Source organism: Podarcis raffonei, chromosome 2, assembly GCF_027172205.1.
Source record: "Podarcis raffonei isolate rPodRaf1 chromosome 2, rPodRaf1.pri, whole genome shotgun sequence".
In the NCBI taxonomy this organism is placed as follows: Eukaryota; Metazoa; Chordata; class Lepidosauria; order Squamata; family Lacertidae; genus Podarcis; species Podarcis raffonei.
Window position 1 is genome coordinate 91,133,331 of NC_070603.1, and position 13,322 is coordinate 91,146,652.

General features: G+C 44.4%; 1 protein-coding gene across 3 annotated transcripts in view; it reads right to left on the reverse strand.

Moving 5' to 3' along the window:
* Nucleotides 1-6,376: 6,376 nt before the first annotated feature.
* GRM7 (glutamate metabotropic receptor 7) overlaps nt 6,377-13,322 on the reverse strand; it is a 382,004-nt gene continuing 375,058 nt past the window's right edge. For all 3 annotated transcript variants that reach the window (XM_053378124.1, XM_053378122.1, XM_053378123.1), the window contains one exon: nt 6,377-7,622. Coding sequence is in view for 1 of the 3 variants with exons in the window: in XM_053378123.1 (XP_053234098.1) it covers nt 7,573-7,622 (50 nt within the window). In the remaining 2 variants the exon portion in view is untranslated. The remainder of the gene's footprint in view (nt 7,623-13,322) is intronic.

Sequence of the window (13,322 nt, forward strand, 5' to 3'; positions counted from 1 at the left end):
GGCAATCTCTGTCTTCCCCCCACTCATTCCTGGCCTAAACCATAGATAATGTGGTTCCATCACTGGTAGTTGGAAAGAAGATAATAACGTTTATAGTCATGCCCAGTTTTTGAAATATTTCCTACCTGCAGGGAATCTTTTTGTTACACCAAAATGCTATGGAATATATATTTGCATAATGAAGGCGTCTTCATTTATTACTTTGTATAACTCGAAACCTGCTCACACGATCCATGGTTAATGCAGTGTTGTCATATATTGTTACATGTTCCCCACTTACCGGTACCTCAGTGTTGATAAGTTTCAGGGGCAGCATTTACCCTGCTTTGATCTCTTTAGCAGGACAGATCACTGGAGATTTACAATGTTTTTATAACGTTTATTTACAAAAAGACAATTTGAGCATAGGTAGAGGTAGACAGTGCAGCACTCCAGCCGAGTAGCAGATCCACTGCTTCATCAGATCTCCAGAAAGGCAGAAAGCCACCCATAGATGCTCTTAACCTTGCAAAGCTCAAAGCTCCTTGCCTCCCTCCATCTCAGTTTTTTGCTAGCTGTAGTGTTCTTGTTCTTTTTTGCAAAAACACCTTCATTCGAGGAGGCTCAGAAAAGGTATGTTGCCTTCCTTTCCTCCTGTTCAGAACATTTTAGAGTGGTTTTAAAATGTTTTTAAAATTTTTCTTTTGGATTTTTTGTATGTGGCGGGTGGGGGTGGGATGGATGTTTGGTTGGGCTTGGGGAATTTTTTTATTTTGATTTTGATGTTTTTGTAATTTTTACATTATTATTTTTTTGTTTGTATTGTTTTATTGGTTTTGTTTGTTTGTTTAAGGTCTTATTTTGTTCTTAGGGGGAGGGGTCAGGGCTGCCGGGGAGTGGGCCCCAGCCCACAAAATGGCTGGGGCAGGTTCCACAGGGGGGGATGCACTGGGGCAACCGATCTCAGTGATCACGGGTAGGAGGAGGAGTTACGCTAAGACTAGACCACGTCATTACAGAGGAGGCAGGTTTAGTCGTTGTCTGAGGACTATTCCTGCCTCCGGGTCTGGTCCTGACCGGATGGATACTAGAATCAGCAAGGGATACCCACATGACCTGAAGGTGCTGCTGTGCAATGCTAGGTCAATGATTCATAAGACCACTGCCATCCATGACTTGATCATGGATGGAGGACTTGACCTGGCATGTGTAACAGAGACTTGGTTGGATGAAGCAGATGGGCCTGTCCTTGCCGCTGCTTGTCCACCAGGTTTCTCTTACGCACAGCAACCCAGGTCATGTGGGCGGGGAGGGGGGGTTGCAGTGATTTTTAGGAAGTCATTAGTTTGCACCAGGCGTCCTATTGGGAAGACCCAGTTTTCCGAGTGCATGTTCTGGAAGTTGGGCAATAGGGGCAGTACAGGATTCCTTTTGGTGTACCGACCTCCCCGCTGCACCAAGGATTCCCTGCCCGAGCTGCTTCAGGTCGTGGCGGATGTTCTCCTGGAGACACCTAGCTTGGTCGTCCTAGGGGATTTTAACATCCATGCCGACACGACCTTACAAGGGGCCGCTCGGGACTTCGTGGAAAGCATGGCCTCCATGGGGCTGTCCCTGAATAAGTCTGGCCCAACCCATAGCCGCGGACATGCCTTGGACCTGGTGTTTACCTCTATGGATGTTGGTGATCTGACACTAAGTAAAAGCGAAACGAAAGAAGTGCCATGGTCAGATCACTTCCTGGTGCAACTGGACTTCTCTGCAACCCATCCCCTCTGCAGGGAGGTGGGACCAATTCGGATGGTCCGCCCCCGCCACTTAATGGATCCAAATGGTTTCCAGAGAGTGGTAGGGGATGCTTTATCCCATGTTGATGGCCTTTCAGCTGATTCCCTGGTGGCCCGCTGGAATGTGGAGTTAACCAGGGCTATTGACTGTTTGGCTCCGAAGCGCCCTCTCCGATTGCATGGAGCCCGGACAGCCCCGTGGTTTTCCACGGATCTGAGGGCAATGAAACAATCGTTGAGACGGCTAGAGCGCCGGTGGCGGATAACTCATTCCAAATCTGACCGGACACAGGTTAGAGCTCAACGTCGAGCCTACCAAGTGGCGATAGCGACGGCGAAGAAGAATTTCTTCACCGCCTCTATTGCATCTGCAGAAAACAGCAGCAGGAGACTTTTTCAGGTGGTTCACAATTTAGCGGAACCACCTGCAACATCGGGGCCCAGTATGGGCCACATGTTCTCCTGCAATGATTTTGCAAAGTTTTTTGCAGATAAAATCGCTCAGATTCGGGAAGAAGTAGACTCCACCGTGGGAGCAGGGCCGGGGCGGGAGAGTGCTAGAGTTCTGTCTAGTCAAATTGAGTGGGATCAATTCCAATCTGTTACCTCCGAGGATGTGGACAGGCTGCTTGGACGAGTGAAACCAACCACCTGTCTCCTGGATCCTTGCCCATCCTGGCTTATAAAAGCTAGCCGGGAAGGACTGGGCGATGGGCTTCGTGGGGTGGTGAATGCTTCCCTCCGTGAGGGAGCCTTCCCAGACCCGCTGAAAGAGGCGGTTATTAAACCGCTTCTTAAAAAACCATCTTTAGATGCGGCCACGATGGCCAACTATCGCCCAGTCTCAAATCTTCCATTCTTGGGCAAGGTGATTGAGCGAGCGGTTGCCGAACAACTCCAGGCACACCTGGAAGAAGCGGACCATTTGGATCCCTTCCAGTCGGGATTCAGGCCTCATCATGGGACTGAAACTGCCTTGGTCGCACTGGTTGATGATCTCCGGCGGGCTAGAGACAAAGGTGAGAGCTGTTTCCTAGTTCTGCTGGATCTCTCAGCGGCGTTTGATACCATCGACCATAACATCCTTCTGCACCGTCTTGAGGGGCTGGGAGCTGGGGGCACTGTCATACAGTGGTTCCGCTCCTTCCTCCTGGGCCGTGTTCAGAAAGTGGTGGTGGGGGATGAGTGTTCAGACCCCTGGGCTCTCACTTGTGGGGTGCCTCAGGGTTCTGTCCTCTCCCCCATGCTTTTCAACATTTACATGCAGCCGCTGGGAGAGATCATCAGGAGGTTTGGGCTGGGTGTTCATCAGTATGCGGATGATACCCAGCTCTACCTCTCTTTTAAATCAGAACCAGTGAGGGCGGTGAAGGTCCTGTGTGAGTGTCTGGAGGCGGTTGGAGGATGGATGGCGGCTAACAGATTGAGGTTGAATCCTGACAAGACAGAAGTACTGTTTTTGGGGGACAGGAGGCGGGCAGGTGTGGAGGATTCCCTGGTCCTGAATGGGGTAACTGTGCCCCTGAAGGACCAGGTGCGCAGCCTGGGAGTTATTTTGGACTCACAGCTGTCCATGGAGGCACAGGTCAAATCTGTGTCCAGGGCAGCTGTTTACCAGCTCCATCTGGTACGTAGGCTGAGACCCTATCTGCCTGCGGACTGTCTCGCCAGAGTGGTGCATGCTCTGGTTATCTCCCGCTTGGATTACTGCAATGCGCTCTACGTGGGGCTACCTTTGAAGGTGACTCGGAAACTACAACTAATCCAGAATGCAGCAGCTAGACTGGTGACTGGGGGCGGCCGCCGAGACCATATAACACCGGTCTTGAAAGACCTACATTGGCTCCCAGTACGTTTCCGAGCACAATTCAAAGTGTTGGTGCTGACCTTTAAAGCCCTAAACGGCCTCGGTCCAGTATACCTGAAGGAGCGTCTCCACCCCCATCATTCTGCCCGGACGCTGAGGTCCAGCGCCGAGGGCCTTCTGGCGGTTCCCTCATTGCGAGAAACAAAGCTACAGGGAACCAGGCAGAGGGCCTTCTCGGTAGTGGCGCCCGCCCTGTGGAACGCCCTTCCAGCTGATGTCAAAGAGATAAACAACTACCTGACATTCAGAAGACATCTTAAGGCAGCCCTGTTCAGGGAAGTTTTTAACGTGTGATATTTTACTGTATTTTTGGTTTTTATGGAAGCCGCCCAGAGTGGCTGGGGAGGCCCAGCCAGATGGGCGGGGTATAAATAATAAATTATTATTATTATTATTATTATTATCCTGTTCAGAACATTCAAGAGGTGTTTCCAGAAGCCATATTTTAACAATTAACTCCCAGAACAACACATTCCATTACCATTAAGGAACACCAGCCAGTCATTCTGGCCCGAGCATTATTTTGCCTAAGCCTCAAGCTGTGATCCAGAATTGCTTTAAGTCAAACCCACAGTCATTTTCCGATTCATAGTAATCAGATGACAATCCTATATGTTTCCTCCATCCACCTTAAGATGAAAAAGTCTGCATGCAATGCTATAAGTTGGACACAGCTTAGCAAACTTTCCTAGACTCCAAATACATATTTTTGGAAAACCTATATTTAATTTTTATAACCCAGTGTATTGTTCTGTGTAACTCAGAAGTTTGGGGAAGCACCATGGCTCATTGGTAGAGCATCTTTGCATGCAGAATGTGGTTCCAGGCTCAATCCCTGGTATCTCCAGGTATGACTGGGAGACAATCCTGACTGAAATGCTGGAGAGCTGCTGCCAATCAGTGGAGATGATACTGAGATGGACCAGTGGTCTGACTCAGTAAATAAAAGGCAGTGTCCAATGTTACTAAATGTCCAAAATAGAATGCACTATGTGTTCATGTGCTCTATGTTTACTGTATCAACAGACTGGATACAGTCTGATCTACAGAAGCTTGATCTATAATTCCTAATCATAGTTAATTACCTTGTTGCTTGTAATACTGTGAAGAAATCAGGAAAGGAGTACACTTTTTCATGAATTTACCAAGTTTAGGGGAAGCAAAACTATATTTTCAATAAAAATAAATAAAAGCCATTGGACATTTTTCAATTCTTTTCTGAAATGACATTTGAAAACGAATGGGAAATTGCAGGTGTTAAACCTTGTACTCTTTGCTTTTACATTGCTCACATTCCTTATGAATGGTTTACTTAAAAGTCTTGTTTTCCAAGATCGTCACTCCTATCCAGCTATCCCTTAGAGCAGGGATGGGGAAGCTGATGCTGCCTGGAGATCCCATTAACTTTGACTATTGTCCATGCTGGCTGAGCCTGATGGGAGTTGGAGTTCACCAAACTCTGAAGGGCACCAGGATTACCCATCCATGCCTTAAATGCTTTAGAAGTCCCATACCTACCACAGACTCACACATTTCAGTGAAGGCAGCTCTCAGTCTGAATGCAGATTTACCATAAAGAAGTGAATGGTGATGCCTACACAGGCATTCTTTTTCAACATTGCAGTGCATCCTGAATCCTGGATAGATCTGGGATGCACAGTGGTGGTTATGGTGATTTTCCATATATTCGTGTGAATTGTATGTATATTTCACTGAGATATGGCTCCCATTCAGGTATAGCTTTTGAAAAAGTTCTTGAGGGCCCTCTCTTCCCCTTGAAATAACAGCATCAAGATCCAGTCAAAATTGGAACATGAAGGTTTTCATCCATAGCATTCTGTCACAGCCTCCCGGCTGTCACATTTTGTTTTGATGCTGATTACCTTCATCAGTATAATTTATCAAGTTGTCTGGATAAAAAGGGACGATAAATACTTTGGAATCTAATCTTCAAATTAGACAGAAAATATTGCTGCATTGCCTGAAGGTAGCATGCAGGTGTGCCATCTCATCTGTCGAGAAAGAGAATCTAAATGAATCACCTGTCTTGACCTGTATGAGTCATCCTATTCTTTTTCTTGCATCCTATAGAAAACTTGTTGCGTGATCCTTGGAGGTCTTTTTGAATCATGCCAAGTTGAATTTGGCCTCATTTTCATTGCAGTCATACTGTGAAGGGATGAATTTAACTTATATCCAACATCTGGCAACCTTCTTATACACAGACTGACTATGGAAAGCAAAATTACACACATGCAGTCACTAGTGTGGTTGTAGCCTGTTGCTTTCTCAATTGCTTTTGACCAGTACTCAAGATTGCTGGGAATCCCAAGTAAAGGAAAACCTCTTGGCAATCTCATTAGTTATGGGCAATAATTAATACTTCCTATCTTTATAAGCTACTGTACAGCGAGCCCTGTGTTCATTTGGAATATTTAGAGTGACCATACCCTAAAGTGGTTGCCTGTTTTCCAACCTACCTTTACATTTGCTGTGTATATACCATTTATATTCCAGTCACAAATAGACCCAATCTGTGCACTTCACCTTGGCCAAGAATAGTCTTCTGTTCAGCAAGCAGCCAATTCTGGAATCCATTCCTCTGTCACACAAACACAGGGAACGTGCTTTTTCTTGCGACTTCTTGCCTGTCTCGTCTCTGTCTCAGCAAAGACTAGCCACCTTGATATAACCTTGAAAGAGAAGTGGGGTCCCAACTAGAAAATAGCATTTTTACAGTAAATAAAGAAAAGTTAACCAAAATGTTTTATTGATACATTCTTAGACAATATCACAGGTTTGAGAGTATGGAAAGAGGGGAGTTCTGCGGCAAAGATTGTTCTCACTAAATTGGCACATAAGCAGCAAGATTAACGAAATTACTTATTACAAACAGTATAAAACATACATGCTTTTTTCCCTTAAAAGTCTTTTTTTGTTTGTTTAAATCACACTGGTCAGTCAATAGTGGGGCATTAACAAAGAAAAAAAAAATCTTTTCAAGACATGTAAAAGCCGTTTTCTTTCTTTCAAATACCATAAGAATTATTGAAATTATTGCAAAATAGTTATATACCGTAATGAAAAGAACAAAATAGAAACACAAATACAAATATCCAACATAAATTATTAACATGTACTGTAAAATACATTACTGGCATGCATTCCAAATATCAAGACGACCTCTATCAAAATTCAGCAATCCGTTCTGCTTTCTCTGTTGCCATCAGAATTATGAAAGGCAGAGAATGGAGGTGGAGGTGGAAGAAAGGGGCGAGGACAGAGTGAGGGGCTTGCTTGGTCAGCACAGTTTTTGGTCTTAAGTATCTTTTTTCTCCCTTTTGTTTTAATTAAAAAAATAACATATATGAATTGCAGTGGTACAGTAATAATCATACAAGTCATGTACATAAATTCTTTTAAATCTCAGGGGTTTTGTCGTTTTTGTTTTAGTGTGCTAAAGTTAGAAAGAGCAGGGCTTGCATGAGAACTGTGCATTCAAAACCAACGGTGAACCTCTGAAACGACATGAATGGCAATATGCAAAAATCCCTCACAAACTGTACAGAAAGTTCAAAAACTTGCAGTTTGGAAGTACATAGAAAGACAAAAATAGCCCCTTGAAAGTCACCATGGCCAATTGCAGTTCACCCAGGAGAAGCTGGTCGGAGCTCATAGGTCATACCTCCCATACAATGAAGAAAAGGTCCAACATCACAGCCCAGTGGCAGTGCCAGTGACTTATTAAGCCAAGAATAAGTTAAGGATATTTTCATAGAGCAGCTGTTCAGAATACTTGGATCCTCCATAATAACTGCCTGGCCTTTCAACGTCTCCAGCAGTGCATACGCTGCGGTTTCAGGAACAGGCCTACATGAGGTTAGGTGACTGAATGGATGAAAATCTCCATCCTCCCATGGCTCCGTCTGATGCAGCTGACTAGATAACCAGATTGTTATAACTGACATACTTCTTTTTTGCAGCAGGGCCTGTGGAAGAAAAGGGCGAGAGAAGACCAATCAGCAATACAAGAACCTGCTGAATCTTCTGCCATGGTCTGTTGGTAGATACCAACATTTGGGAGCTGGCATTCTATGGTGAGAGAAGAGGGAAGCAGAGAGGCACAGGCATGCATGCAGGTACATAAAAATTACCAGCCCATAAACATTACTAGTCCATCTTCCTAGGCATACCGATTTGAGTCATTTCTCGCATGTAAACAGCTTGCAAGTAGTCCACTATCGTACCATGTTTTCCCTGTTGGAATATATTTCCATTGCAAACCAAATCTTGCACACCAATTTACATGTGGCTGTACAATGTGCACACACATAAGGTGGATTTTGCCTAACAAGTCCCGTCATCAGAAACGCTGCACAAGGACTTGTGCAATGGGGCTTTGCCTCCTCTTCTTCCCCCATGCCCTCCGCCCGGGGTATGTATGTTAAGAGACCCCCCAAAAACAGCATGTGGGGAAGGGATAGGCCAGGTCATTCTCTCTGGCAAGTTGAAATTCTTGCGCTGGCAGAATGCTTGATACCACGTGAGATTGAATTCGTCCAACAGGGCTGAATCCAGCAAAGTCATTTCACGAGTGGAATGACGTCTCCTTCCCACTGTGCCCTCCCACCCTCCTCAGATCTGCTTCTAAAGGTCTGGGGAGGCCCCAGAGCCCCTACTGACACAGAAGTAACTGTGGGGCTATTTGGACGCTTGCCGGTAATTTTATTTTACGGCTAAACCTGAAATACTTCTGTTTGCGTGGCCACCATTCACATCAGACAAAATCAATTTTCATCTCAAAGTAACAGCCTCAATTATTGTCATCAGTGGCAAATTGCTAAATGGCAATTGGTTGTATATAAATATACGAAGGGTGAATAGCACGCTTGTGTTTATTATTAACATTACATGTGTTAAACCTGTAAGTATGCTTACAGCTGCACCGTTCAGAAAGAGCAGGGAGTATGGTAATTCGATCCACTAGGAACTTCTCCTTAACAACCCCACTGAAATAAATGGTGGCTATGCCCTGGCATAAGTTTAATTCATTCACAGTGTTTGTGGTGGACCAGCTGCCGGTGGATTGTGCCTGTTGTTATTGGGGAGCGGGGGCGGGGGGGGGAGGGAATCAGCTGTAACTTTCTAAGCATCTGCTGCTGCAAAATGCCATCAATCTAATCAGAGAGGGGCACCTGGTAAACAAGATCCAGACAGTAATAATGGCAATAGCATTAGATGCCCTCATATATACACACAAAAATGGCCAGAACAGATTGCAAACTGGCTTTGGGTTTTGGATCTTTCCAACAGTTATTGATATGAAATGAAAGGCTTCGTATCAGAATTCTCAGTTCTGCAGCACACAGGGATTGTGTAGTGATGGTACTGAAGAACAATAACCCTAAAATGTTTAAGTGAAAAAGGGCCACAAAAAAGTAAGGTTATAAAAGTGTTTTCAGAATAAAATAAAGATGTAATTAATAGCAGCGGATGACTTTTTAAAAAAATATTTTTATTAAAGATTTTCTTCGTTTACAAAGTACACGCCTTCTGACATTTTATATATCTTTCAGTTCACAGTTCTGAGAAAGCTTTGCAATCATTAATGAATTCACCTTCTTGTCACAACAATGGAGCAAGCGTCCAACTCGTTCAGAACTTGAGCCTGACCAAGCCTGTTGCAGTCTATCAAATAGGGATTGTTGAATGCTATGTGTGGCAGACTCCTAATTTTGCCGCCTGCAGAAATAAAATCCACAGTTGGGCAACCAGTTGGCACAAAATAGTGGCCAAGATTTTGAGTTCTCCAGGATGGGCCTTGTGTACAGCAGGGGACAAATTTTTTAAAAGTGACAAATTGGCCTGATGTTGTAGCCATCAGATTTGCATCTAGACTCAGTCTCAAAAGTGGAGCCTTCCTTTGTCTCTGCAGGGTGCTCTTTAAGGAATTTACCATTTAAGGATCCCATTCACTCCAGCTGATTTGGTTTGACTTCAGAAGCAGCTCACCTGATGGGACACAGCCAGAAGCTTTCTTTCCTGGCAGCAACGGTACCACTTACTGAGAGAGGAGGGTTGAGACAACACAGGGGGTGGCACAGTGGAGGCACACTGGTCAATCCGGTGCTCTCGCTGGTGTGTCCACACTGCACTGACTTCCCTGCTGCATCATCCCCTCCTGGTAAGAAGGAACAATACTTATGCTGGGAATCTAGAGTTGCCACTGCCCCACTGGGCAAGCCACTTCTGATGGAATTCTTGTATAAAACTCTTCCTAAAATCAATATTCAGCTTTCTCAATATAAAAACTCTCTGCTTAACAAGAAACACGTGTTTCATGGTAGCTTCATGTTTTTGAAAATCTGGGTCGGCCATTGCTTCTTTGTCCCAGAATTCTAGATGTAACCTGAAACCTGTGGCATCTAAGAGAGACTATCCTTATCCCTACCTGGGTTGTATTCATTGAAATTCTACTCATTGAAAGTCTTACAAGACGCACTGAAATTAACAAGCCTCATCTAGTCATGCCCATTTACTTCAATAGATCTACTCTGAGTAGGAATAGCACTGAACACCACCCCATGTCTCGATGCCGACATTATGGCTGTTCTGGAGAACGTGAAAGCTTGCTCATTATTTTGTGACATTTCGGTTGGTCCTAATAAAGTGTAAAGGAACGAAGCTTTTCGGTCTTTTGTGTTGTATTCTTTGTTGAAAAAGGATAGCTTTTAGTTAGAGGCTTTTCTTCACAGGAGGGTCAAAAGCTCAGCCCAAGAAACTGAAACTTAAGGGGGAAGTGAAACATTGACACAAAAGCGGGGAAGGAATCAAAGAAATTACAGGAAAGAGAACTTAATTCTCACACAAAATTCCACTGCCCTTCTGATTGGCCAAGAGACTGGGAGGAGAAGTGGAAATAAAAAGTACATGAACTAAAACTAGCCAAAATAATTAATTAGTGTTGGGCTTGGAACACCATTGGACAAAGAGCGAAAAGCTAAATTGGGGTGGGTGAGGGTGGGCAGGATGGAAAGCGCTGCAGTGGAACTAGAATCTGAGGAATGGAAACTGTTTTAATGTTTAGGTAGGGAAACAGACCACACAAGGTTTAACTAGATGCATTTTTTGGTGTTGTGTGAGTATTCCTGCTCAAAAATAAAACAAAACTGTTTAAGTTGCTGCTTTACAAACATTTACTAAAAGCTAAACTTGTTTTTAAAAACGAAGATCATGGCCACTGGTCCCATTACCTCCTGGCAAATAGAAGGGGAAGAAATGGAGGCAGTGAGAGATTTTACTTTCTTGGGCTCCATGATCACCGCAGATGGTGACAGCAGTCACGAAATTAAAAGACACCTGCTTCTTGGGAGAAAAGCAATGACAAACCTAGACAGCATCCTAAAAAGCAGAGATATCACCTTGCCAACAAAGGTCTGTATAGTTAAAGCTATGGTTTTCCCAGTAGTGATGTATGGAAGTGAGAGCTGGACCATAAAGAAGGCTGATTGCCGAAGAATTGATGCTTTTGAATTATGGTGCTGGAGGAGACACTTGAGAGTCCCATGGACTGAAAGAAGATCAAACCTATCCATTCTTAAGGAAATCAGCCCTGAGTGCTCACTGGAAGGACAGATCGTGAAGCTGAGGCTCCAATACTTTGGCCACCTCATCAGAAGAGAAGACTCCCTGGAAAAGTCCCTGATGTTGGAAAAGATGGAGGGCACAAGGAGAAGGGAACGACAGAGGACGAGATGGCTGGATAGTGTTCTCGAAGCTATGAACATGAGTTTGACCAAACTGCGGGAAGCAGTGGAAGACAGGAGTGCCTGGCATGCTCTGGTCCATGGGGTCATGAAAAGTCGGACACGACTAAACAATTAAATAACAACAACAACAAACTTGTTTTTATTTAACATAAGATTGGTCGTGCTGGATGAGCCCAGTGGCCCACTTTGTCCTAAGCATCCTGTTCTCACAATGGCAAACCAAATGTTCACGGGAAGCCAGCAAGCAGCACCTGAGTGTAATAGCCCTCTCCCCCCACTGTGGTTTTCTACAGTTGGTATTCAGAAACATATAGCCTCTTGCTTTGGGGGATATAAATCCACAGCTTCATTGTTTCTTTATTTCCCCTCAATGCTCCCCCCCCCGAGCTGTGCTGAATAATAATAATAATAATAATATTTTATTTATATCCCACCCTCCCTAGCTGAAGCCGGGCTCAGAGCGGCTAACAACAATAAAAGTAACACAGCATTCTAAAATCAATTCATTCTAAAATTATTTAGAATCAAATTAATGGCAACCATTGGGCTAGAGTTCTACGAGGATTGCCAAAGGAGGGGGTCAGACTGTGCCCTGGCCAAAGACCTGATGGAACAGCTCTGTCTTGCAAGCCCTGCGGAAAGATGTCAAGTCCCACAGGGCCCTAGTCTCTTGTGACAGAGCGTTCCACCAGATCGGGGCCACAGCCGAAAAAGCCCTGGCTCTGGTTGAGGCCAGCCTAACCTCCCTGTGGCCCGGGATCTCCAGGATGTTTTTGTTTGAAGACTGTAAGGTCCTCCGTGGGACATACCAGGAGAGGCGGTCCCGTAGGTACGAGGGTCCTAGGCAATAGAGTGCAGACTCCCCAAGCAGCTAGAGAGAGACCAGGGTGAGAAGCAGACTCTGTTTGGCAGCAGCCTATAATAATTCTGGGGGGGGGGGGGGGAGGCGCAGGTAACTCTTATAGAAAAAAAATGCAGTTTTCCAGCAAGTTCCCCCATCTGTCTCAATAACTAACAACATAAAAAGGTTTTTTCCGTGTATAAGATGCCCCCATGTATAAGACGCCCCCTACTTTTGGAGACCCCAAAATTAGAAAATGGGCATATGCACTATCCATGTATAAGATGCCCCCAGATTTTTGACCTTATTTTAAAGTTAAAAAAACCCAGTCTCATACACAGAAAAGTACAGTAATCTTTAGACTTCCACCAACATGCCTTCAGCTTGGAAAAAAAAGCAGACGAAAAAGTTTTCCTTTCCTACTGCTTCCCACTCTCTCCCTATCAACTTAGCTTCCCCATGCTTTTGAAGACTTGTGGAAGGATGTCTGCTGGATTTTGCTTTTAGACTGACTATTAAAAGATAACAAATAACAAATGCTTCGATATAACCCAATCATCTTTGAAAATGATATCAACGTTGTATTCCTTCTTAACCGGATTTAGTTTTGTTTTGTGATCACTGTTAGAGGGTGTATTTGATGCTATTTTCCAATGGCAGCGCAACATTATCAAATCAGAATCCAGTTGTAGCATTTAATACTTCATGACTTCTTCTAATACAAAGGCACGGTCTGAACCAAAGCGACGCCAACGTTGGGGGAAAAGCTGCTTTTATTTCTCTACGCAGAATGCCTCCCATGCTTCGAAGAAAACCTAATTTGTACTGCAAGATGTAATACTTCACATGGCAGTTGACATGGCTTTAAAAAGATTCATTTACAGCTTGTCTTGAACTGTGGTAAGTGGGGAAACAGGAGGCCCTGCTTTGGAACAAGAAAATGGTCTGTGAGATTTGTAGTTAACTTTGGGGTAATTTGATTTCTGGTGCATTTGTTTATTTGCCTGTTCTACAGCTCCCATACAGAGAGAGCCAGGTAATTTACAACATCAAGGCATCTTAATGTTGTACTATTTATT